The 27,177-nt window shown below is 44.5% G+C and overlaps 2 protein-coding genes across 3 annotated transcripts in view; one reads left to right on the forward strand and one right to left on the reverse strand.

Annotated features, from left to right (window-relative positions):
* Positions 1-24,770, forward strand: part of LOC143291626 (short-chain dehydrogenase/reductase family 9C member 7-like) — a 25,604-nt gene extending 834 nt beyond the window's left edge. Inside the window, exons 2-7 of one of the 2 annotated variants that reach the window (XM_076601591.1) lie at positions 10,271-10,541; positions 15,322-15,534; positions 18,448-18,630; positions 20,549-20,686; positions 22,194-22,307; positions 23,092-24,770. In XM_076601591.1, the coding sequence (XP_076457706.1) occupies positions 10,286-10,541; positions 15,322-15,534; positions 18,448-18,630; positions 20,549-20,686; positions 22,194-22,307; positions 23,092-23,363 (1,176 nt within the window). In that variant the 5' untranslated portion in view covers positions 10,271-10,285 and the 3' untranslated portion in view covers positions 23,364-24,770. Of the gene's footprint in view, positions 1-10,246; positions 10,542-15,321; positions 15,535-18,447; positions 18,631-20,548; positions 20,687-22,193; positions 22,308-23,091 lie in introns of both variants that reach the window. The other variant, XM_076601590.1, reaches the window with a different exon arrangement.
* The window catches only part of LOC143291476 (uncharacterized), an 82,810-nt gene that overhangs the window by 36,639 nt on the left and 18,994 nt on the right, over positions 1-27,177 (reverse strand). The gene's annotated exons all lie outside the window — the stretch shown is intronic.

Here is a 27,177-nt window from a genome sequence, read left to right on the forward strand (position 1 = left end):
AGCCGTATTTGATCCAACAACGTCAGCAACACGTGTGTCTATCAGTGTGTGTGCTTACGTGCATATATATGTACGTGTATGTGTGTACGCGCGCGCGCGCGCGTGTGCGTGCTTGTAACATGTACGCGCGCTTGTGTGTGTGTCTCCGCACACACCAAATCTGTGTAGTACTGACAAACTGTACTGGCAACAAAAATATAGCCTGGATTCTAAACCATGCCCGGCGTCTTTCCGTAAAACGTACGGCCTACGACAGCTTTCATTGTGTCTCTTTAGTGAACGACGTTCTGACACTTTTCCGTCAGTGTTGCCCGCAAAAAAAAGAAAAAAAAAAGAAAAAAAAGTGAAACAGTCCTCATTTCCAACCATCCAACAGAATGGGGCAAGCAAGCAGTCTTCGTACACGTGTGTGTGTGTGTGTGTAGCTCTCCAGCTCTCTCACTCTCAACACTGCACAATCGCCTATCATGCACATTGCACACCATCTACAATCGCGATAGGTGTTGCATGCATGCCGGCGACCGCATTGCTTGCAAAGCTTTTGCAGGGAACCACCACAAACAGATTATACTTAAAAATAAATAAATAAAAAAAATAAAAAAAAATAAAAAAAGGAAGGGGAAAAAATCACAGTGTGTGAGACAGTCCGTGGCGATTGTCGGGTGGCCCAGCAAGTTGGTTTTTTTTTTTTTTTTTTTTTTTTTTCCTACTACTACTACTTCTACTACTACGACTATGAGAGGCAAGGGAGTGTCTTGGGCGACGGGTTACTAGTCTGTCCAACACCCGTTTTATCGCTGCCCTGCGTGCTTGTCAGATCCTTTTCACTCAGTTTTATAGTACACGGGGGGGGGGGGCTCCTCCGTCCCGGGGTGTCAGTACTCTCTTAGTAGTTATAGTAGTGGATCCGGAGCTGTTGTTCCGTCGTCAAAACGGGTGGATCTACCCGGAAAGGAAGGGGAGGGAGGGAGAGCGAAAGAGAGAGAAGAGAGAGAGAGGGTGTGTGTGTGTGTGTGTGTGTGTGGATCGGTGGGGGTGTGTGGGGTGTTTACTGTGGGTAACAGAGAGGTAACAGAAAAGAGTGAAGAATAAATGAATGAATGTTTTTTTGTTTGTTTGTTTTTTATATTTACTGACACACACACACACGCGTGCGCACACACACACACACACACACTTTTTTAACCAAGAAAGTAGAGAGAGATGGGTGGGGTGGGGGTGGAGGTGTGTGGGGGGTTATTTACCGAGCGCCACAGCTAGAGGCTGAGAGAGAGAGAGAGAGAGAGAGAGAGAGAGAGAGAGAGAGAGAGAGAGAGAGATAATGAATGAATGAATTTTTTATTCACAGACCGAGAGAGATTGTGAGACAATAGAGAGAGAGAGAGAGAGAGAGAGAGAGAGAGAGAGAGAGCGGGGGAGGGAGAGAGAGAGAGAGAGAGAATGTTTTATTTTTGTGAGGGGAACAGAGAGAGAGATAATGAATGAATGAATTTTTTATTCACAGACTGAGAGAGATTGTGAGATGAGAGAGAGAGAGAGAGAGAGAGAATGTTTTATTTTTGTGAGGGTAACAGAGAGAGAGAGAGAGAATGGATGAATGAATGAATTTTTTATATACCCAGGGTGAGAGAGAGACATACACAGAGAGGAGAATGAGTTTTATTTACTGAGGGTGGCAGAGAGAGAGACAGAATGAATGAATGAATGAATGAATTTTTCATTTACCGAGGGTTAGAGAGAGAGAGAGAGAGACAGACAGACAGACAGAAAGAGAATGGGTTTTATTTACAGAGGGTGACAGAGACAGACAGACAGACAGACAGAATGAATGAATGAATGAATATTTCATTTAACGAGGGTTAGAGAGAGAGAGAGAGAGAGAGACAGACAGACAGACAGACAGACAGACACAAAGAGAATGAGTTTTATTTACTGAGGGTGACAGAGAGAGAGAGAGAGAATGAATGAATGAATGAATTTTTCATTTACCAAGGGTTAGAGAGAGAGAGAGAGACAGACAGACAGACAGACAGACAGACAGACAGACTGACACAAGTAGAATGGGTTTTATTTACTGAGGGTGACTGAGAGAGAGACAGAATGAATGAATGAATTTTTCATTTACCGAGGGTTAAAGAAAGAGAGACAGACAGAAAGACACAAAGAGAATGGGTTTTATTTACTGAGGGTGACTGAGAGAGAGACAGAATGAATGAATGAATGAATGAATTTTTCATTTACCGAGGGTTAAAGAAAGAGAGACAGACAGACATACAGAAAGAGAATGGGTTTTATTTACTGAGGGTGACAGAGAGACAGAATGAATGAATGAATGAATGAATTTTTCATTTACCGAGAGTTAGAAAGAGAGAGAGAGACAGAGAGAGAGACAGACAGACAGACAGACAGATGGACAGGCACAAAGAGAATGGGTTTTATTTACTGAGGGTGACAGAGAGAGAGACAGAGTGAATGAATGAATGAATGAATGAATATTTCATTTAACGAGGGTTAGAGAGAGAGAGAGACAGACAGACAGACAGACAGACACAAAAAGAATGGGTTGTATTTACTGAGGGTGACAGAGAGAGAGAGAATGAATGAATGAATGAATGAATTTTTCATTTACCGAGAGTTAGAAAGAGAGAGAGAGAGAGAGACAGACAGACAGACACTGAGACAGACAGACAGACAGACAGATGGACAGGCACAAAGAGAATGGGTTTTATTTACTGAGGGTGACAGAGAGAGAGACAGAGTGAATGAATGAATGAATTTTTCATTTACTGAGTAAGAGAGAGAGAAAGAGAGAGAGAGACAGACATACAGACAGAAAGAGAATGGGTTTATTTACTGAGGGTGACAGAGAGAGAGAGAGAGAGACAGAATGAATGAATGAATGAATGAATGAATGAATATTTCATTTAACGAGGGCTAGAGAGAGAGACAGACAGACAGGCAGAAAGAGGATGGGTTGTATTTACTGAGGGTGACAGAGAGAGAGACAGACAGAATGAATGAATGAATGAATGAATGAATATTTCATTTAACGAGGGTTAGAGAGAGAGAGAGAGACAGACAGACAGAAAGAGGATGGGTTGTATTTACTGAGGGTGACAGAGAGAGACAGAGTGAATGAATGAATGAATGAATTTTTCATTTACCGAGGGTTAGAGGGTTAGAGAGAGAGAGAGAGAGAGAGAGAGAGAGAGACAGACAGACAGACAGACAGACAGACAGACACAAAGCGAATGGGTTTTATTTACTGAGGGTGACAGAGAGAGAATGAATGAATGAATGAATTTTTCATTTACTGAGGGTCACAGAGAGAGAGACAGACAGACAGACAGACAGACAGAAAGAGAAATGGGTTTTATTTACTGAGAGTGGATTTCTACAAAAATAAACTGGCCAGAGGACAACACTCTTGTTGCCATGGGTTGTTTTCCAGTTCCGCCAAGAGCGTGCCGCCAAGAGCGTGCCGCACAACACAGGACCTCGGTTTTATCGTCTTTCGAGCAGAGCACCTGAACGACCAGACGCCAAGTTTGTGATTCTCCCAGTCAAACTTGGGAGAAAGGGTGTGAGCGGGATTCGAACCCACACCCACACCCTCACCTTCTTCTTCTGTGTTCGTGGGCTGCAACTCCCACGTCCACTCATATGCACACGAGTGGGCTTTTATGTGTATGACCGTTTTTACCCCGCCATACTCCACTTTCGGGGGTGTGCATGCTGGGAATGTTCTTGTTTCCGTAACCCACCGAACGCTGACATGGATTACAGGATCTTTAATGTGCGTATTTGATCTTCTGTTTGCATATACACATGAAGGGGGTTCAGGCACCAGCAGGTCTGCACATATACTGACCTGGGAGATCGTAAAAATCTCCACCCTTTACCCACCAGGTGCCATCACCGTGATTTGAACCCGGGACCCTGAGATTGAAAGTCCAACGCTTCAACCATTCGGCTATTGCGCCCATCACACCCTCACCAACTCTCTGTATCGGTGGATGAGAGTCTTCACCCCCCCCACCCCCCCCACCAAAAAAAAAAGAAGACGGGATGGGCAAAGTGTGCATCGGGGTACCCAGTGCAGGGTTACAGTGCTGAGGACTTGACTGACTGTGTGCCTCAGGTTCAAACACCAAAAACAGCGCCTGGTGGTGGGTAAAGGGGCAGAGGTGGTGTCATTTTCCGTTTCTGTCAAATAAAGTTTTCTCTGTGACAGCCGTGCTGACCTAGAGTTATAGAACAGAACAGAATAGAATATAGAACAGAATATGTCTTTATTACCAGGTGTACCGGGGGGGAGGGGGGGGGTCACAAGGAATATTGGGGGTGGGGTGGGGTGGTGGAATAGTATTATAAAGAGGTAAGAATTAATTAAGAAACATAAATCGGAAACCATATATAGATTAGAAACACAGATATAGTACACACACACACACACACACACACACACACACACACACACACACACACACTCACCAGACACAGACACAACAACCCCCCACCCTCCTCTCCACAACACACACACACACTTGAGACAGGAAAGAAGAAGGGGTTTGCAGGAGGTGGTAGTTCAACCATCACTATCTATCTACACTACTGCCCCAGTGTCAGACAAGCTGAGAAACTTTCCCCAACGAACCAGTGTGAACCAAAGCAGTCTGACAGATGAACCACGCAGTCTGACAGATGAACCTGACGGATGAACCAAGCAGTCTGACAGATGAACCAAGCAGTCTGACAGATGAACCAAGCAGTCTGACAGATGAACCTGACAGATGAACCAAGCAGTCTGACAGATGAACCAAACAGTCTGACAGATGAACCTGACAGATGAACCAAACAGTCTGACAGATGAACCAAGCAGTCTGACAGATGAACCTGACAGATGAACCAAGCAGTCTGACAGATGAACCAAGCAGTCTGACAGATGAACCTGACAGATGAACCAAGCAGTCTGACAGATGAACCAAGCAGTCTGACAGATGAACCAAAGCAGTCTGACAGATGAACCAAAGCAGTCTGACAGATGAACCAAAACAGTCTGACAGATGAACCAAGCAGTCTGACAGATGAACCAAGCAGTCTGATAGATGAACCTGACAGATGAACCAAAGCAGTCTGACAGATGAACCCAAGAAGTCTGACAGATGAACCTGACAGATGACCCAAAGCAGTCCAACAGATGACCCAAAGCAGTCCGACAGATGAACCAAAGCAGTCTGACAACAGATGAACCTGACAGATGACCCAAAGCAGTCCAACAGATGACCCAAAGCAGTCCAACAGATGAACCAAACAGTCTGACAGATGAACCAAAGCAGTCTGACAGATGAACCTGACAGATGAACCAAACAGTCTGATAGATGAACCTGACAGATGAACCAAACAGTCTGACAGATGAACCTGACAGATGAACCAAGCAGTCTGACAGATGAACCAAGCAGTCTGACAGATGAACCAAGCAGTCTGACAGATGAACCAAAACAGTCTGACAGATGAACCAAGCAGTCTGACAGATGAACCAACTGACAGATGAACCAAGCAGTCTGACAGATGAACCAAAGCAGTCTGACAGATGAACCAAGCAGTCTGACAGATGAACCAAGCAGTCTGACACGAGACTCAACCCAGTGCTGCTGCCAACATTAACTCACTCAGTACGGCCAGTCCTCTCTTCTCCTCTACACAGACCCCTCGGATGTCCAGTGGGTGTCTCAATGACCCAACCTTTAGCTTCCGTCGTCAGAACTGTGGTATTCTTTGTCAACATTCACGTCTTCAGTATAAGAGCCTTCCGCTTGCAATATTTTGATGATGGTAACTGGGGTGAAACGCTGTTAACGTCGTCTCTTTCGCCGTTCGTATGGAAAGAGTTAACAGGATTCCTGCTGTGATAATCATGCGGCTGGTTGAACTGGTTACACTGCCTAAACTTGTGCACAGATGAAATGCATAAATAGGTAAAAAAAAAAGAAGTAAATAAACAGATAAGTATAGAAGACTGAAGAATAGTGGTGTGTGTGTGTGTGTGTGTGTGTGTGTGTGTGTGTGTGTGTGTGTTGTACCTTTTTTGTGTAGTGAGTATGTGGGTGTTGAATTGTTTCCTCTCTCTCTCTCTCTCTCTCTCTCTCCTCTCTCTCTCTCTCAACACCAACGTAAACCTCTCATTTTAATTAAAGCTCGAGGTAAGCAAAAACTCAATTGAACAAGTTTGTGAGCACTGCGTTCTTGGGGTAATTATTGATAAAGAACTGAACTGGCAAACTCATATCAACCATGTATGCAAACAATTAGCCCGCAATTTGTTCTTACTCAATAAACTTAGATATTACGTCGATACTCCAACCAGAAAATTGTTCTTCGGGGTGCACTGTCTCTCTCATGTCAATTAGGCATCTACAGTCTGGAGCAATGCCAGTCACAACCAGCTCAAAAACAAATTTAACTCATTGCATAGACGAGCAGCTAAACTTATTTTACCAGACCACTCCCTATCAACAGATGAAAAATTAACAAAACTGGAAATATTGCCACTATACAAGCAATTCGACTACAATAAAATGGTCCTCATGTTCAAAGTACACAAAAGCATGTCACCACCATACCTCAGTGACCTTGTTCAACGGGCATCAGAGCGTCACGATTCAGATAATTATATTCTGCCTCGTGTGCGCATCGATTTGTACAAATCTAGCTTTGCATTTTTTGGACCATCTGCTTGGAACTTTCTTCCTTCGTTCATTAAGACGTGCGATTCATTACGTTCCTTCAAATCAAGCATACGAGAACTTCTGCTCCACAAACAATAGGCCCACAAAGCTTTTTTTATTTTATTATTTTTTTTAATAACCAGCTAAAAAAGACAAAAATCATGCTTTTTCCATGACGTTTGTATCTATACCTACATGCAGTGAATTTATTTTATTTCTACCTTTGTGCTTTAATGTTTTTACTTGTTCGCCTGTAAATTGGATGTTATTACCTGTAACATCTGCATCAGCAAATTAATCACTTTTGTATATGTGCAATGGTAAAGTTGTGCTTCTCTGTTTTCTTTATGTCCACTATATGTTTCTCACTTCGGTCATGTCTCTGTATGTGCATAAGTATATGTGTGTGTGTGTGTGTGTGTTGGGTGGAGAGAGTGTGTGCATGTGTATGGATATGAATGTATGAATGCGTTCGTTTTATTACTTTTTACAATGTTAATGATGATGATGGTGATCATTCTTCGTTGTAGTAGCAGTAGATGTAGCAGTGTTAACAAAATTATTATTTTTGTGTCATTATTGTTAATGTTGTTATTGTTATTGTTGTCACAAGGACAGATTGGAAGACTGGGCGATGCCTAAAATCTTTATCCTTGAGTAATAAAGTTTTTGAATCTATGAATCTCTCTCTTTTAAATCATTATATTTATATATACTCCGTTTTCGGGGGTCAACAGCAGTAGCTGTAGTAGTAATACTAATAATGCTACTAATAACAGTAATCGTAACTAAAAATAATGATAATCGTTAGAAGAATTCTTAAATAAATAATCAAAACTAAACAAAACGAAAGCTGAAAGTAGAAGAAGAGCAAGAACAAAATGAAGGAGAAGGGTAAGGAGGAGGAGAAGGAGGAGGAGGAGGAGGAAAAAGACCTAACAAATATATTAAAATAAAAGAAATAAAATGGATATTTCTAATCATAACGGCTCAAAAAAGAAAAAAAGAAATGAACAACAAAAGAAATAAAATGGATATTTATACGACAGATTTATATAAATACAGGGCCTCTAATTTTATCCCCGACGAACGACGAGGCTCTTGAGAAGGGCTGCGGAAACACTTCTTCTTCTTCTTCTTCTGCGTTCGTGGGCTGCAACTCCCACGTCCACTCGTATGCACACGAGTGGGCTTTTACATGTATGACCCTTTTTACCCCGCCATGTAGGCAGCCATACTCCGTTTTCGGGGGTGTGCATGCTGGGGTATGTTCTTGTTTCCATAACCCTCCGAACGCTGACATGGATTACAGGCGAGGGGAGGGTGGGAGGGGAGGAGGGTAAAGAGGGTTGGTGGAAGGGGGTTGGGGGTTGGGGGCTGGTGTGTGTGTGTGTGTGTGCACGTGTGTGTGTGTGCGCACGTGTGTGTGTGTGTGTGTGCGCACGTGTGTGTGTGTGTGTGTGTGTGTGTGAGTAAGGAGGTGTTGCATGGGGGGGGGGGTAGGGGTTGAGAGCTAGAACTCTTTTGTCTCTCCCCCCCACCACCACCACCCCCCCACCCCGCCTGCCCCACCCCGCCTGCCACCCCCCCACCCCCTTTTTGTTCTTTCATCCTTTCATTTCTAACATCTCGGTCTCTCTCAAGTCTCTCTTTCTATATCCTCTCCCTTCGAATCTCTCTCCTCTCATTCTCCTTCAGCTATGTCATATGGTTATAATTATATGTATATATATGTGTGTGTGTGTGTGTGTGTGTGTGTGTGTGTGTGTGTGTACAGAGAGAGAGAGAGAGAGAGAGAAAGAGAAAGATCTCAATTATTATTCATGTATTCATGACATATACTGTGTAATCAGTGCTTTGACTTGATTTTTGTTTTGTTTTTCTTTTCCCTTTCACAAGGGCTGGGGGGGGGGCAGGTGGGGGGGGGGGTAAAGCAAGAAAAAAAACAAAAAGAAGCAATGTCTTTGTTTACTCAGTTACCCTCAGGAAATATAAAGCTTATTCAATTCAATGCAAGCAGCGCTTGTTGATATTATTATACCAGCATGGCTGTGATGTGATGTCATGTTCCGTCAACACCCCCCCCCCCCCCACCCCCCCCATCTCCTACCCTCTTTCCGCCCCCCCCCCCCCCCCCCCAATCCTGTCACTACCTGTCACCACCTAACACCTGGCAAGGTGCAGATTTTTAATCTTATGAATCAGTAGCCATGTGTCATGATGTGTGTGTGTGTGTGTGCGTGTGTGTGTGTGTGTTGAAAGACAAAGCATTTCCAGAGAAAATGAATTTAATACAGTTAAGCAGATATATATATATATATATATATATATATATATATATATATGTATTGCCGCCTTAGGGAGAATCCCTAAGAATGTCTGGGAGCGGAGAGGACTCAAGCGCTTCCACCAAGGCTGAAGGTCCACTGTGCAGTAGTCCTTACCACCATCCTTGACGGGGGCGAGACCTGGACTGTCTACAGCACACACACACACACACACACACACACACCAAACAGCTCAACCGCTTCCACCTGAGCTGTCTTTGCAGACTCCTTCACATCAGGTGCCACCCCTCCAACTCCCCCCCCCCCCCCCAACCCCCCCAAACAACCCTCCCTGACATGCAAGTCCTGGAACGAGCTGGCCTCTGCAGTGTCTACACCCTCCTGCAGAAAGCAGGGCTGGACATGCGGTCAGAATGCCGGACAGCCGACTGCCTAAGCACGGAGAACCGTGCCAGGGCAAGCGCTCAGTTGGGAGGGCAGAAGAAACGCTAACAAAGACTGCCTCAAAACGTCCCTCAAAGACCTGGGCGTCGACAACCACAGGTGGGACTCGCTTGTTCCGGGCCGTCCAGGCTGGTGCAGCAAGATCACCACAGGAGCCCGTCGCAGCTGAAGCCAGGGGCATCACCGAGCCGCAATGAAAGCGTGTTGTGCTGTGCTCAAGGCCCAAGCAGCACCCACTCACTTGTGTCCCACATGTGGGCGAGCCTTCAGGGCCCCGGACTGGCCTAATCAGTCACCTCTGGACCCACAGCCACTGATCTTCCGTCTGATTTTTTGAAGCCATGGTCATCTTCGAATCTGAAGGACGAACATCATATAATTTATATGTGTGTGCATGTGCATGCACATCTCTGTGTGTGTGCACGCATGTGTGTGAAGACTACAGCCATGTGTCATGTGTGTGTAAGTGTGAGTGCGTGTTGGCGTGTGTGTGTGTCTGTGTGTGTGTGCAGACAGTAGCCATAACAATGCTGTGTGTGTGTGTGTGTGTGTGCATGTATTCGTGTGTGCGTGTATGCATACATTCTTGAATGTGTGAGTTTGTGTGTGAGAGTATGTATGTGTGTGTGCGAGAGTGAGTGTGTGTGTGCCTGTGTGCATGTGGACAGTAGCCATACATCATTAGCGTGTGTGTGCAACTTCAAGTGTGCTTTTGTAAGTGTTTGTACATGCACATGTATACATGTGCATGTTTCGCACATGTGATTCATACATAAGCATATACAGGTTTCTGTGCACGCCCGCACACAGACACAGCCAGCAGCCATGGATCTGCAGCCATGCGCAGTGGTGGTGGGGGTATACGCAGGCCTGGTGACGCTGGGAGCCGCACGCCGCACGGTGCGGCTGACCACACAGCCCCTGACGGACGCCCTCAAACTGGCCGCGGTGGGTGTGGCTGCGTCCTACCTGTGCTGCCCCCTGCTGGCCGCCCTCCTGGTGGCCGTGGCCGCATTCTGCTTCTACTGCTCCCTCCCCTCGCCCCACCTCCCGGCCGACGGCAAGGCCGTGTTCATTACAGGTCTGGTGCGCTCGCTTCTTGTTCTTTTCCTCAAAGGATTTTTGTTGTTGTTGTTGTTGTTGTTGTTTGCTGTTGTCAGCTGGCGCAACAGCGGAGTGGTTAACTCACTCAGTATGGCCAGTCCTCTCTTCTCCTCTACACAGACCCCTCGGATGTCCAGTGGATGTCTGAATGACCCAACCTTTAGCTTCCGTCGTCGGAATTGTGGTATTCTTTGTCAACATTCACGTCTTCAGTATAAGAGCCTTCCGCTTGCAATATTTTGATGGTGGTAATTGGGCTGAAACGCTGTTAACATCGTCCCTTTCGCCGTTCGTATGGAGAGAGTTAAAGCGCAGGACTTTCAATCTGAGGGTCCCAGATTCGGTTCCTGGTGGGCAAAGGGTGGAGATTTTTCCAATCTCCCAGGTCAACATATTATGTGCAGACCTGCTAGTGCCTGAATCCCCCCTTCGTGTGTATTCGTACGCAAGCAGAAGATCAAATGTGCACGTTCCAAGATCCTGTAATCCATGTCAGCGTTCGGTAGGTTATGGAAACGAGAACATACCCAGCATGCACACCCCAGAAAACAGTATGGCTGCCTACTTGGCGTGATAGTAACAGTCATACATGTAAAAGCCCACCTGTGTACACACAACTGAATGTTGGAGCTGCAGCCCATGAACGAAGAAGAAGAAGAAGAAGAAGTTTGCTGTTGTTTATTTATTTTCTTCTCACTATCGTGAGCGACAAGACATTCAGTATTAGATTTTTTTTCCCTCCAGTTCAGTTACTCAAAGGCAATGGAAGAAGTCTCAGGTTCTCAAGGAGGCATGCATCACTGCATTCAGACTAAACCATAATATATATATATATATATATATATATATATGCGCTACACCACATCCACTTACTAACTTAGCAGATGCCTGACCAACAGCGTAACCCAACGTGCTGAACTTTCGTGCTTTTTTTTTCTCCCTCCATCATTTTTTCATTTACCTTAATTTTATTCAATGATTATTATTACTGTAATTTTTTCCCCCATGCTTTTCCCCCCTCGTATATAATCATTATTGGTATGCAGTTCATTATGATTATTTATTTATTTATTCACTTATTTCTCTATTACTGTTACCAGAGAGAAAGGGATGTCATCAAGTGTTCATGCAGTTTGTTAACTTATTCTTTCATGGAAAGCACCCCGAGATCTTAGATATAAAGGGCGCTGCAAAAATGTACATTCTTCTTCTTCTTCTTATCATTATTTGTTTATAATACATAATCTTATTTCACACAGTAAAATATGAATTAAAATAAAATACACATTATGATTAGTTTTCTACTAACAAACTCCATGTTACCAGAAGCTCAAATACTGACCTTTTCACAAAATTTTGCAGAACAAATATTCGTAAGTTTTCTTTTAGCTTTAGAGCAGTTAAAGGATGGAATGCACTGAAAAATTCAACAACAGCTAAAACTATTGACCAGTTCAAGAATCTTCTAGACAATGACTCTAAATCATTAATAAAACCATTCAATTTTGATGAATGAACATTTAAAAAATTTCATACGCATGTACGCAACCCTAAACTATTCTATATTAAGAAGGGGCTTTGAAAAGCCAAAAAGGCTTAAAAAAGTCCCAAATTCTGTATCTGTATCTCTATACATGTTATAAAAAATATACTACTACCACTATGACTACTACTACTACCATGACTTCTACTACTACGACTGCTACTACTTATGTGTTTGTGAAAGAACAATGAGGCAAGGAGAGTAAAATTAATGATTAACAAAACAATAAAGAGTGGTAACCCTCTTCATACACAAGGCACACAACATCAAGTCAGCGTTGCTTGTGCTGTCAGTTCAGCGAGCACACAGGTAAATAATTAAAAGGTACGTTGGAACTTCTTCTTCCTCTTCTGCATTCGTGGGCTGCAACTCCCACATTCACTCGTATGCACACGAGTGGGCTTTTACGTGTATGACCGTTTTTACCCCGCCATGTAGGCAGCCATACTCTGTTTTCGGGGGTGTGCATGCTGGGTATGTTCTTGTTTCCATAACCCACCGAACGCTGACATGGATTACGGGATCATTAACATGCGTATCTGATCTTCTGCTTGCATATACACACGAAGGGGGTTCAGGCACTAGCAGGTCTGCACATATGTTGACCTGGGAGATAGTAAAAGTCTCCACCCTTTACCCACCAGGCGCCGTCACCGTGATTCGAACCCGGGACCCTCAGATTGACAATCCAACGCTTTAACCACTTGGCTACTGCGTCCGTCGGTACGTTGGAACAAACCCAGGCACTTCCCCTACAAAGGAAGCTGCGGGCTTAGTCCTTATACCAGTCATGTATTTAACACCCCTCGACTGCCCACAGAACGTATCATGTACGTGCATAGTGACGTCACCGATGACGTGCCTCAGAAGAAGGGAAATAACTCTGGAAGGCTGAAAATTCACACCGTGTATTGAGAGTGGTACGTCTCCAGACCGTTTTTCTCGGTTTTAGGCTTATAGAATAGAATAGAATAGAATAGAATATGTCTTTATTACCAAGTATACCGGGGTCACAAGGAATAATAGGGGGGATAGTACAAAACAAGATACGAACCTAAATCGAAAAATCATACACAAACACAGATACAGTAGAAATTAGGATACATACAAGTGCATATCAATATAAAAACTTGTGCATACTCACACATGCACGCACTGCACACACACACATGCACACACACACACACACGCACACGTTTGAACAGAAGCTGTATATTACATGTGGATGGGGCTGATGGCTAGATCTTCAGGTAGATGGTTGTTGGTTGCACAATTCTATTTATCACACTGGATTTGTTCGAGAGACAGGGCATTGACTGCTTTAGGGAAAAAAGCTATTGGTGAAGCGACTGGTTTTCGTCCTTACACTTCTGTACCGTCAACCAGAGGGGAGCATCTCGAAAATGCCAAAAGCTGGATGTGATTCGTCCTGGTTGATTGATTCTGCTTTTTTGAGTAGCCGCTTATAATGTCTTCTAGAGAAGGTAGATCAGCCCCGGTAATCTTGGTGGCAGTTGTTACGATTCTGTTAAGGGCTGCAACTTCTGCCTTGGAGGAAATGTTTCCGTACCAAACAGTAATAGCGAAGGTTAGCACACTTTCAATGACTGCTCATTATTTTTTTGGGATATTGTTTTATGACTTCAACACCACTTTCTATTTTGTATTTGTATTTCTTTCTATCACAACAGGTTTCTCTGTGTGAAATTCGGGCTGCTCTCCCCAGGGAGAGCGCGTCGCCATACTACAGCGCCACCCCCCTTTTTTTTTTTTTTTGTAATTTTTTCTGCGTGCAGTTTTATTTGCTTTTCCTATCGAAGTGGATTTTTCTACAGAATTTTGCCAGGAACAACCCTTTTGTTGCCGTGGGTTCTTTTACGTGCGCTAAGTGCATGCTGCACACGGGACCTCGGTTTATCGTCTCAACCGAATGACCGTCCCCCCCCCCCCTCCCCACACACCCCACCGGCAATGAAGGGGTGTGTAAGTGACACGTAACACGGACAGTGGGATCCTGAGGGTAGTATTCAGTGTGCACATACATATTATTGTACTTAGGTGTAGAGCTTGTGGAGAGGGAGGGGACTGAGTGAGTAAAGGAGACACACAGAGAGAGTGAGAGGCTGTGTGTGTGTGTCTGTATACCATGCCTCTCTTTCAGAGAATATGATTTTGTGTGAAGCCATCATGTATGTGTAATATATGTTGCATGGTCTTGTAGGTGTTTGAACATGCCATTGGGGAAGAAGACAGATTAAAAACATGAGGAAAGAAAAAAAAAGAAAAGACAACAGAAAGGAGAAAAATGATGATGGAAGGAACAAAATAAAAAAAGACAAAAAAAACAAACAAACAAACAAAAAAAACACCTTCCAGGCATGCTGAAACTATCCTGCTCACTTGCAGAACTTTTAGGCATCCACTAATTTCTCCTAAAAAAACCCAAAAAAAACAAAACAAAAAAAAACAAAAAAACTTCCAGGCATGCTGAAACTATCCTGCTCACTTGCAGAACTTTTAGGCATCCACTAATTTCTCCTTAAAAAAAACAAAAACAAAAAAAAACAAAAAAACTTCCAGGCACACTGAAACTATCCTGCTCACTTGCAGAACTTTTAGGCATCCACTAATTTCTCCTAAAAAAAACAAAAAAAAAACCAAAAAAAAAACAAAAAAACTTCCAGGCATACTGAAACTATTCTGCTCACTTGCAGAACTTTTAGGCATCCACTAATTTCTCCTAAAAAAAAACAAAAAAAAAACAAAAAAACTTCCAGGCATGCTGAGTTATCCTGCTCACTTGCAGAACTTTTAGGCATCCACTAATTTCTCCTAAAAAAAAACAACAAAAACAAAAAAAAACCAAAAAAACTTCCAGGCATGCTGAGTTATCCTGCTCACTTGCAGAACTTTTAGGCATCCACTAATTTCTCCTAAAAAAAAACAAAAACAAAACAAAAAAACAAAAAAACTTCCAGGCATGCTGAAACTATCCTGCTCACTTGCCGAACTTTTAGGCATCCACTAATTTCTCCTAAAAAAAAAACAAAACAAAAAAAAAAACAAAAAAAAAAACTTCCAGGCATGCTGAAACTATCCTGCTCACTTGCAGAACTTTTAGGCATCCACCGATTTCTCCTTAACAAAAAAAAACCAAAAAAAAAACAAAACAAAAAAAAAAAAACCACGGACAGTGATTCCATGCTCCCTACAGGCTGTGACAGGGGACTGGGACAACAGCTGGCCGTCCACCTGGACTCCTTGGGCGTCACCGTCTACGCCGGATGCCTCTTTCCCGGAGGGGAAGGGGAGAAAACCCTCCAGGCCACGTGCTCCCAGCGCCTGCGGACGGTGCCCCTGGACGTGACCGATGGCGCGGCGGTCAGAGCGGCGGCCGACGCTGTGAGGAGAGAGCTGGGCGGGAAAGGTGGGTGTGGTTTTTGTGTGTGTGTGTGTGTGCTTTTTTTTCTCCCCCCCCCCCCCCCCATGCCCCCCCAGGGTTTGTATCTATGGCTACTACGCTGCCCTGATTTTTTCTTTGAAAGACCTCCTTCTGGTTATGAACGCCATTTCCCCTTCACCCTCCCCACCCCTCCCCCCAAACCCTCGTTTTCAGGGTTCGTATTGATCTACGCTTCATTGATTTTCTATGTGAATTCCTCCGGTTCTGAGCACTGTTTTTTTTTTCTTTTTTTCTCTCAAAACCCTTGGTGTCGGGGCTCGTATCTACACTCCCTTGATTTTCTTTGAGACTTCCTCCGGTTCTGAGCGCTGTTTTTTTTGTTTTTTTTTCTTTTTTCCCCCTCAAAACACTTGGTGTCAGGGCTCGTATCTACACTCCCTTGATTTTCTTTGAGACTTCCTCTGGTTCTGAGCGCTGTTTTTTTGTTTTTTTTCTTTCCCCCCCCCCCCCCCCCCCTCAAAACACTTGGTGTCGGGGCTCATATCTACACTCCCTTGATTTTCTTTGAGACTTCCTCTGGTTCTGAGCGCTGTTTTTTTTTGTTTTTTTTTCTTTTTTTCCCCCCTCAAAACCCTTGGTGTCGGGGCTCATATCTACACTCCCTTGATTTTCTTTGAGACTTCCTCCAGTTCTGAGCGCCATGTGTTTTTTTTTGTTTTTTGTTGTTGTTTTTTAAACCCTTGGTGTCAGGGCTCGTATCTACACTCCCTTGATTTTCTTGGAAACTTTCTCCAGTTCTGAGTGCCGTTTTTTTTTTTTTTTTCCTCAAATCCCTTGGTGTCAAGGTTCGTATCTACGCTCCCTTGATTTCTTTTGAAACTCCCTTCAGTTCAGCGTGCTGTTTTTTTTCCCAAACCCCTTGTTTTCAGGGTTCATCATCTGATGGGGCGCATGGTAGCTAAGCGGTTAAAGCATAGGACTATAATTTCAATCTGAGGGTCCTGGGTTCAAACCCTGGTCACCACACCTGATGGGTAAAGGGGTGGAGATTTTTCCAATCTCCCAGGTCAACAAAATTGCAGACCTGAACCCCCTTCATGCATATACATATATGCGTGTAGAAGATCAAATTCGCTCGTTAACTCTCTCCATACGAACGGCGAAAGAGACGACGTTAACAGCGTTTCACGCCAATTACCACCATCAAAATATTGCAAGCGGAAGGCTCTTATACTGAAGACATGAATGTTGACAAAGAATACCACAATTCTGACGACGGAAGCTAATGGTTGGTTCATTCAGACACCCACTAGACATCTGAAGGGTCTGTGAAGAGGAGAAGAGAGGAGTGAGTTAAAGATCCCGTAATCCATGTCAGTTTGGTGGGGTTTTTGAAACAAGAACATACCCAGCAATGCATACCCCTGAAAACGGAGTATGGCTACCTAAATGGCAGGGTAGAAATAGTCATACGCTTAAAACTAAAAGCCCAGTCAAACATACAAGTGAATGTGGGAGTTGCAGCCCACAAATACAAAGAAGTATTGTGACAGTGGTGTCACGTAATGTGATACGAGATTGCATCAGGTAGGTACTGTGATGTTTGATGTGTGTGTGTGTGTGTGTGGCGGGGGGGGGGGGGGGGGGGGGTGGATGTTAGTGTGTGTGTGTGGATGTTAGTGTGTGTGTGTGTGTGTGTGTGTGTAGATGTTAGTGTGTGTGTGTGTGTTTGTGTGTGTGTGGGTGTGTGGATGTTAGTGTGAGTGTGTGTGTGTGTGTGGGGGGGGGTGTGTGTGTGTGGATGTTAGTGTGTGTGTGTGTATGTGTGTGTGTGTGTGTGTGTGTGTGTGTGTGGGTGGGTGGGTGGATGTTAGTGTGTGTGTTTGTGTGTGTGTGGATGTTAGTGTGTGTGTTTGTGTGTGTGTGTGTGTATGTGTGTGTGTGTGTGTGTGGGTGTGTGGATGTTAGTGTGTGTGTTTGTGTGTGTGTGGATGTTAGTGTGTGTGTGGGTGTGGGTGTGTGGATGTTAGTGTGTGTGTGTGTGTGTGGGTGTGTGGATGTTAGTGTGAGTGTGTGTGTGTGTGTGTGTGTGTGTGTGTGTGTGGGTGGGTGTGTGGATGTTAGTGTGTGGGTGTGTGGATGTTAGTGTGAGTGTGTGTGTGTGGGTGTGGGTGTGGGTGTGTGGATGTTAGTTTGTGTGTGTGTGTGTGGGGGGGGGTGTGTGGATGTTAGTGTGTGTGTGTGTGTGTGTGTGTGTGTGTGGGTGGGTGGGTGGGTGGGTGGATGCTAGTGTGTGTGTTTGTGTGTGTGTGTGTGTGTGTATGTTAGTGTGTGTGTGTGTGTGGATGTTAGTGTGTGTGTGTGTGTGTGTGTGTGTGTGTGTTAGTGTGTGTGTGCGCGCGTGCATGCATTCATTAGTGAGTGTTTGGTTTGATGCCTGTGCTAGGGCCACCTATGGACATTGTCAGCTTGATGTTTGAACGCATGTTTTACCCACTGATTTTCATTCACACTGTATAAGCACAACTGAGAATGTCTCAGAACGAAAGGCGCTATAAAATTAAATTCTTCTTGTTCCTCTTTTCATCATCACTAGCGTCATCATCATCATCATATTATTATTCTTCTTCTTATTATTATTCTTATTATTATAAATCATTATCATTTTCATCATTATCATCGTCAATATTATCATCATGAAATCATTATCATCATTATTATTACTATCATTATTATCTGCAGCAGCATCATCACCGTCATCATTTTCAACATCATCATCAAATTATCATTATTAGCAGTAGTAGTAATATAATAATTATTATTAAGACAGTACTGGGGACAGCAATCACACTAACATCATGATTATGTGTGTGTTTGTGTGTGTGTGTGTGCGTGCGCGCGCATGATGCATGTGTGTGTGTGGGTGTGCACGAACAGGTCTGTGGGGAGTGGTCAACAATGCCGGCATCATGCACATCGGAGCCCTGGAGGTCATGTCCCCTGACGACATCCAGAAGGTCATCGAGGTCAACTTCACAGGCCAGCTGGCTGTCATACGTGCATTCCTCCCCTTGCTGCGCCGCAGTCGGGGCCGCCTGGTCAACGTGGCCAGCAACGCAGGTCAGCACAGCACAGTGTGTGTGTGTGTGTGTGTGTGTGTGTGTGTGTGTGTGTGTGTGTGTTTGTGTGTGTGTGTGTTTTATCTTCAGTTTAACATCTATTCACTATAAGTGTTTTTAGACGGAAAGGAGTAAAGAAGTGGATAAAGGAAAGGGAATGCATGTGAATATTAGTGTAAAAAAGTATTCATGTTATGTACCAGTCACAGTCACAGTCCCTGGGTATATATATTTATCTCCGTCATGGAGAGAGTTTAAGTTGAACCTAACGGTTGTACACAGACATCAGTCATCCAGAGCGCCCCCCCCCCCCCCCCCCCCCAACCCCCGCCCCCCCCCTCCCCTCCCCTATTGTGGATCATTGCCACCGGGACAAAAAGACATCACGAGGACCAGCCTCAGACTGACAATCAGGACTCCACCACCCGAACACAGCCAGGACACAGCACGGACCACGGACATCACCGGCGGCCAGCACACACCTCCTCGAGCAAGACCACAGGACCAACGCCTTGACCACGCCACACCCCCTTAGAAAAGACCACAGGATCAACACCTTGACCACGCCACACCCCCTTGGAAAAGACCACAGGACCAACGCCTTGACCACACACCTCTTTCATGACAGGGCTAGTCCCGGTACCTTTCCACATGCCCCACAGTGTCTCCAAATAATGGACACCCTCCATGACAGAGATAAAACGTGTCATGAAAGCGTTAACCCCTTGCACAACAGCGCTGGCCCTGTTACTGTTCCACATGCCTCACTGTGACCCCTAAGAATTGACACTCTCTATGACAGAGATAAAACACATCAATGCATTATTATCATGATTAACTCTTTCACGACAGGACAAGACCCAGTACCTTTCCACGTGCTGAACTGACACTCTCCGTGACAGAGATAAAACATGTCATTGCATTATGATTATGATTAACTCTGTCACGACAGGACTGGACCCGGTATCTTTCCATGTGCCATACTGTGCCTCCAAAGAACTGACACTCTCCATGACAGTCATAAAAACATATCATTGCATCATAATCATTAACTCTTTCACGACAGGACTGGCATTGGTACCTTTCCACATGCTGAACTGACACTGACACACTCCATGACAGAGATAAAACTTGTCTTTGCATCATAATCATGATTAACTCTTTCACGATAGTGCTGGCACTGGTACCTTTCCACATGCCGAACTGACACTGACACTCTCCACGACAGAGATAAAACAATCAATCATAATCATGATTAACTCTTTCACGACAGGACGACTGGCATTGGTACCTTTCCACATGCCGAACTGACACTGACACACTCCATGACAGAGATAAAACATGTCATTGCATTATGATCATAATTAACTCTTTCACGACAGGATGACTGGCATTGGTACCTTTCCACATGCCGAACTGACACTGACACACTCCATGACAGTCATAAAAACATATCATTGCATTATAATCATTATTAACTCTTTTACGACAGGGCTGGCATTGGTACCTTTCCACATGCCAAACTGACACTGACACACTCCATGACAGAGATAAAACATGTCTTTGCATCATAATCATGATTAACTCTTTCACGATAGTGCTGGCACTGGTACCTTTCCACATGCCGAACTGACACTGACACTCGCCACGACAGAGATAAAACATGTCATTGCATTATGATCATAATTAACTCTTTCACGACAGGGCTGGCACTGGTAGCTTTCCACATGCCGAACTGACACCGACACACTCCATGACAGAGATAAAACATGTCATTGCATTATGATCATAATTAACTCTTTCACGACAGGATGACTGGCATTGGTACCTTTCCACATGCCGAACTGACACTGACACACTCCATGACAGAGATAAAACATGTCTTTGCATCATAATCATAATTAACTCTTTCACGACAGGGCTGGCCCCCGTGCCTTTCCACGTGCCCTACTGTGCCTCCAAAGCGGCGGTGGCCAGCCTGACAGAGTGCCTGCGACTGGAGCTGAGGCCGTTTGGCGTGCAGGTGTCCACCATCATCCCCAGTGGGTACCGCACAGGTGAGAGGGCAGGTGACCGGGAGGGGGTGGCTGGTGTGTGTGTGTGTGTGTGTGTGTGTGTGTGTGTGTGTGTGGAACAGGTGTGTGGGGCAGGTGACTGGTGTGGAGTTATAATATAAAATGTTATGATCTGCACAATAGCCGATTGGGGAAAGTGCTGGACTTTCAATCTGAGGGCTCTGGGGTTAGAATCTCGGAAATGGTACATAAAAGTAGAAATTTCTCCAATCTCCTAGGTCAACATATGTGCAGATCTGTCAGTGCCTGAACTACCCTCATGCGTCTACCCATGCAGAAGATCAAATAGGCCATAAAAGATCCCGTAATCCATGTTAGCGTTAGGTGGGTTATGGAAACAAAAACATACCCAGCATGCACCCCCCCCCCCTCCCCCCCATCTCCCCCACCGGAAAACAGAATATAACTGCCTACATGGCGGGAGGGAAAAAAAACAATCACACACGCAAAAGCCCACACATGTACACATAATGAACTTGGGGGGTCGCAGCCCACAAAGAAGACGACGACTGATTGAGCATTCCCTCCAGAAAGGAGACCAGCACCCCCTCCACCTCCCCCAACCCCCCCCCCCCCCCCCCCCCCCCTACCCAGACACAGCTGCCAACCTTCCAGACCCCAAAATCAGGAATCCTGTCAAGGAATCGGTTTGGTAAGGGGAGGGGGTCGGGGGTGTGTGGGGGTGGTGCATGGAGTGAATCGTTGAATGAAAACTGTTCCTTACAGGTGTGATGTAAAGCACTGATAAACCCTTTTTTTCCCCCGCTGATTTGCTGCTCACATGCACATCACATCGACTTTCACTGCTCTGGCGTCTTGTGTGTGCGCAGTAACTGTCTTCCGGCTGAAAAACATGGATCAGTGTACGGACCCAGCGAGCGAGTTCAGTTTCTGATTTTTTTTTCATTTTTGTTTTATTGTTGTTGTTTTTTGTTGTTGAAATTTAAAAATTCGGAAAAATTTGTGCAGAAAATCATAATTTCGGAATTGGTGTTAAATGCGGAAAAATTCCTCAAAATCAGGAATGGTTGTATTTGTATTACTCTTTTTCGTCACAACAGATTTCTCTGTGTGAAATCTGGGCTGCTCTCCCCCGGGACAGCACATCGCTACACTGAGAGTGCCACCCATTAAAAAAATTTTTTTTCATGCATGCAGTTTTATTTGTTTTTCCTATCAAAGTGGATTTTTCTAAAGAATTTTGCCAGGGACAACCCTTTTGTTGCCGTGGGTTCTTTTACATGGGCTAAGTGCATGCTGCACACGGGACCTCGGTTTATCATCTCATCCGAATGACTAGCATCCAGACCACCACTCAAGGCCCTGTGGAGGGGGAGAAAATATCGGCGACTGTACCGTGATTCGAACCAGCGCGCTCAGATTCTCTCGCTTCCTAGGCGGGCCACGTTACCTCCAGGCCATCACTCCACGGGATGGCAGCTATGCCCAAAGCACTGGTGATGGTGTGCAGTGTGTGTGTGTTGTGCAGGCATCATGCAGAACAACTACACGGCCACTGGGGATCGGTGGTGGGCCCAGGCTGACCCCGAGGTCCAGGAAAGCTACGGACGGGCCAGCTTCTACCCAGAGAACAAAACCAAAAGTAAGCCCCTCCCCCTCATCATCATCGTCATCGTCGTTGTCATTGTCAACCTCCTCCCTCTTCATCGTCAATATAAAAACAAAAGCCCCAAATTATGTGGCCTTTCATGCCTTGCTCTCATGGTGACCTCAGTTCCGATACCCCTTCATTCCGCGCTTGGGGTGAGTCTTGTAAAGGTCTTCAGTGTCAGCAGAGTCATGGGAGACTGCCGTTGAAGGGATGTGGTGGCGGTCTCCACTCTGGGGGAGACGCTCACTCAGTGAGCCATTACTGTCGTCAGTAGGGGGCTAAGAATGTGGTGTCCAAAGTACGTTAAATCAGAACAGGCACCCAAACACCACCGAAGTGACTCAGCAGCGGTGCAGGGTCTCCCCTGGTGTGTGGCCACCTGGCGACCTAACATTGATGGTTTCTTGTGGACTGCCGGCACTTGGACTGCGACAGACAGACGAATCCGAGTGTGGCCATGTATGGAGGACTCGGAATGAGCAGCATGGGAGTAATGCCACTGAAATGATGAATGGGCAGCAAAAAAAAAATTTTTTTTTTAAAGGAAAAAAAGTAAAGCCTGTGTAAACAGAGGTGAAGGCTTTACTTTTGGGTTTTTTGTTGTTGTTTTTTTTTAATATGGTTTCTTTCACAAAGTCCTCTTTCCGACACTGACAATTATCTCGTTACTTATTCCTGACTATAAACTGATCAATATGGTTTATTTCACAAAGTGCTCTTTCCAACACCGACACAATTCTCCCGTCATTTTTTTTTTTCTTTCCCCCCCTTTCAGATTATAAAGAGATAATGAACCCTGACTTCTCCGGCATTGTGCACAAGATGACGGACGCGCTCCTGGAGCAATCGCCCAAGGACATCTACTACAAGGGTGTATTGGCACGCTCCCTCCCCTTCCTCTACCTCCACACCCCCACCCCCATCGCCGACCTCTTCCTCCCGGCCTTTGTCACCTGGTACAAGTTCGATCCTCCAGGAGCCAGACCACCCACCACCACCACCCCTACCTCCACCCCTACCTCCCAGGAAGGCGAGAAAGAGGACTGAGGGGGTTCTAAGTTGTGTGTGTGTGTGTGTGTGTGTGTGTGTGTGAGTGATGTTTGTGTGTGTGTATGTGTGTGTGTGTTAGTGTTAGTGTATCACTCTGTGTGTGTGTGTGTGTGTGATGTTTGTGTGTGTGTGTGTGCACTTATGTACACACACCCAACACACATTTATGGCGATAGTTGTGTGAGAAATTTCAGTTTTTGTTTGTTTTTCAAAATGTTGAAATGTTTTGTTTTTCAAAATGTTGAAATGTTTTGTTCTAATAGCTTTGTTGATGTTGCTCATAATTTTTGTTTTCTGTTTGCTTTGTTGAAATGAGGCATTGCTCATCACCTTTTACAATTTAATCTGAGTGCGCGCTCGCGCGCGCGCGTGTGTGTCTGAGTGAGTGAATGAGTGCATGAGTGAGTGTGTGCATGTGCACATGCTTGTGTGTGTGTGTGTGTGTGTGTGTGTGTGTGTGTGTGTGTGAGTGTGAGCATTTTTATTCATGCTAATCTTCTCTCCACAGACCAGACATTGCTCATCACTACAGACCTGTGAGTTTCCTACATCGTGTATTACAGTATACATTCTTCTTCTTCTTCGTCCGTGGGTTGCAACTCCTACGTTTACTCCTATGTACACGAGTGGGCTTTTACGTGCATGACCATTTTTACCCCCACCATGTAGGCAGCCATACTCCATTTTCAGGTGTGTGTATGCTGGGTATGTTCTTGTTTCCCATAACCCACCGAACGCTGACATGGATTACAGGATCTTTAACATGCGTGTTTGATCTTCAGCTTGCGTAAACACACGAAAGGGGGGTTCAGGCACAAGTAGGTCTGCACATAATTTACGTTGACCTGGGAGACTGGAAAAATCTCCACCCTTTACCCACCAGGTACTGTTACCGAGATTTGAACCCGGGACCCTCAGATTGAAAGTCCAACGCTTTAGCCACTCAGCTGTTGCACCTGTCATAGTATACATGATTTCATGAGTCTCACTTCAAGCAGTGATCCGTTCTCTTATTCAAGCTGTGGGGTGTGTGTGTGTGTGTGTGTGTGTGTGTGTGTGTGTGTGTGTGTGTGTGTGTGTGTGTGTGTACTTTTTCTGTGTGCTCTTTAGTTTTTTGTTACACCTTCAGACTGCTGAACAATGGTGGAACGACAGTGGTGAGGCATCAATCTAAACTGCAGTCATGAATCTCTTGCTTGCTGTTAAGTGGTCACTGATTTTGTTGAGCAAAAGTTGAGCAAATCTCAAGAGAACTCCATGTAAAGATATTAAAAAAAAAAAAAAAAAAAAAAAAAAAATCCTAACCCTTTCAGTGATAAGCCAGTTCAAATTCCTATGCTTCATGACAACTATTTGCCAAGGGATGTTTTTGGTTATGGAGAGTAATAATTTAAAATTTCAAAAGATCTATCACGTAAACTTCTGAAAGAAAGTACAGGCATATAATCTACACTTTTCCGAACGGAAACTGAACATACTACCCAGTTATGACAGATTTCCCGTGGATTTATTGATTTTGCAATAGGAAAATCCCTACAATGGTGCGGACAGAAATTTCCATTTGGGGCACTCCAGGGGTCAAGTGATAACATTCAAACGTGAAAACGAACACGGTAAAATTTGGATAATGTGGCGCAACTTTCCCCCTCGACTATGACCCCTGCGGCTTGCTTATGGATTTTTCTGAGGCTGCGGGTTTTTCTCCGATGACATGTTCAGGTCAAATCCAGTGTTGCCGCCAGTCTCCTGTCTGTTTTCAAAATTCCGCATTCGCTGTTTGCACACCCTTCTGCTGACACTTTACAGTATAGCTTACAGTGAGGACCTCATATAAACAAAACACCTGAATACAATAAACACAAGCCGCATGCAGTAAAAAAAAAGGCCAAATGAATACGCTTAATAGCCAAAAAAAAGCGTAAGACGAGACAGAGCGTAAACCTGACAAGATGGCGTGGAGAGCCTTGGCCAAAGGAATGATTCAGCGCTTATAGCTTTTAGAGGCGTTTGATTGGCTAAGAGCGGACTGGGCAAGACGGGTCGTCTTTTCACTGTTAGCCGCGCGAAATTTGGCCAAGCAGAGCAAACCGACAGGCCCAGTTTGCATCAGTTTGACAGGGTACGTATATTACACCAAACACCTTTATTACATTGTAAAGTTATGTTGTGAGTGTGATATCGCCTTTTTGTGTTTTGATCAGCATATTTAATATATATATACATTATCATTTACATCAGTGACGATGTCTAAAGTGATCACAGGTCATCGATGTCAAAACCAGAGACATAGTGTTATAAAAGAATAGAATCCTCATCTTCAAGACAGATCTGATTGATTGATTGACTGATGTGGATACTTCTATAGCGCCTATCCTCGGTCAGAGACCAAGCTCTAAGCGCTTTACATACACGGGGACATTTGCACCACAGGCTGCCTACCTGGGTAGAGCCGTTTGACACCTGCCACTGGGCGCTCATCATTCGTTTCCTGTGTCATTCAATCAGATGTCAGACGCACACACATACACACTCAGACAGACATGTAACATTTTACGTGTATGACCGTTTCTTTTTTATTTACCCTGCCATGTAGGCAGCCATACTCCGTTTTCGGGGGTGTGCATGCTGGGTATATTCTTGTTTCCATAACCCACCGAATGCTGACATGGATTACAGGATCTTTAACGTGCGTATTTGATCTTCTGCGTGCGTATACACACTAAGGGGGTTCAGGCACTAGCAGGTCTGCACATATGTTGACCTGGGAGATCGGAAAAATCTCCACCCTTTACCCACCAGGCGCTGTCACCGAGATTCGAACCCAGGACCCTCAGATTGAAAGTCCAGCGCTTTAACCATTCGCCTATTGCACCTGTCACCCATCTGTTATTGATATGGATCGTGCATCTGTCGTGCTCTGTCACATATCTTTGAATTACAGATATCATTGCCTTAACATTGATCGCATATCCCTGATGCACGATCTGTCACATATCTTGATCTTCTTGACTGTTTTTGCTTGCTGGGATGGGTTGTTTTGGGTTTTTTTTCTCTCTGGACATAATGAATGTTTGAATTTACCATTATCATAATAACAGCTATCATAATGATTGTATGTCTTGGAATTATTTTTCTTAAACTGACTGTCCAATTATCATAATCATGATGGATTGTCCATGGTTATTTTTTTTCTTTCTGATACTGGGTCTGTTATCATAATCATATTTGTTGTCATGCTGACAGTCCATTTGTCATAATGATTGTCTATGAATATTTTACTGATACTGACAGTCTACCATGAAGGCATACTATTTACCGTCTTGAATTTGCCTCCTTGGCACACCATTATCACTTGTCGCTACCTGACGTTTCTCGTTGCCACGTGATCAACGTTCTCACTTGTTATAAACTTTTTTTTCCGTTTCCAGTAAACACTTAGTTCGATCACACTTTGACTGACACACAGTTCCTGTCAACGTTATGAGTCTTGTCTATAGTTATTGTTCTCATTTTGTTAGTCCATACACAGAGATCAGGTTGGGTTCAATAGACAACAGGTCATATGACCGGAAGAACATAAAATCAATAGGTCATTTTGAAAATCAATAGGTCAAATATCACCCGTCCCTAACATAACTTCTGTGTGTCTTTCTAAAAACTCGGTAAATGCAAAAGTGGGAACACCAATTCTTCTCGCCGAAGCTCGCGAAAGGCAGCGATAAAGATTCGTTTCGGATTTCGTTTCGTCACGGATCCGTATTTTAATAAACCAGTTTATAGTCATTTCCTGTAGGAGCAGACGACAAAGCGA

This window comes from Babylonia areolata, chromosome 17, assembly GCF_041734735.1.
Source record: "Babylonia areolata isolate BAREFJ2019XMU chromosome 17, ASM4173473v1, whole genome shotgun sequence".
In the NCBI taxonomy this organism is placed as follows: domain Eukaryota; kingdom Metazoa; phylum Mollusca; class Gastropoda; order Neogastropoda; family Buccinidae; genus Babylonia; species Babylonia areolata.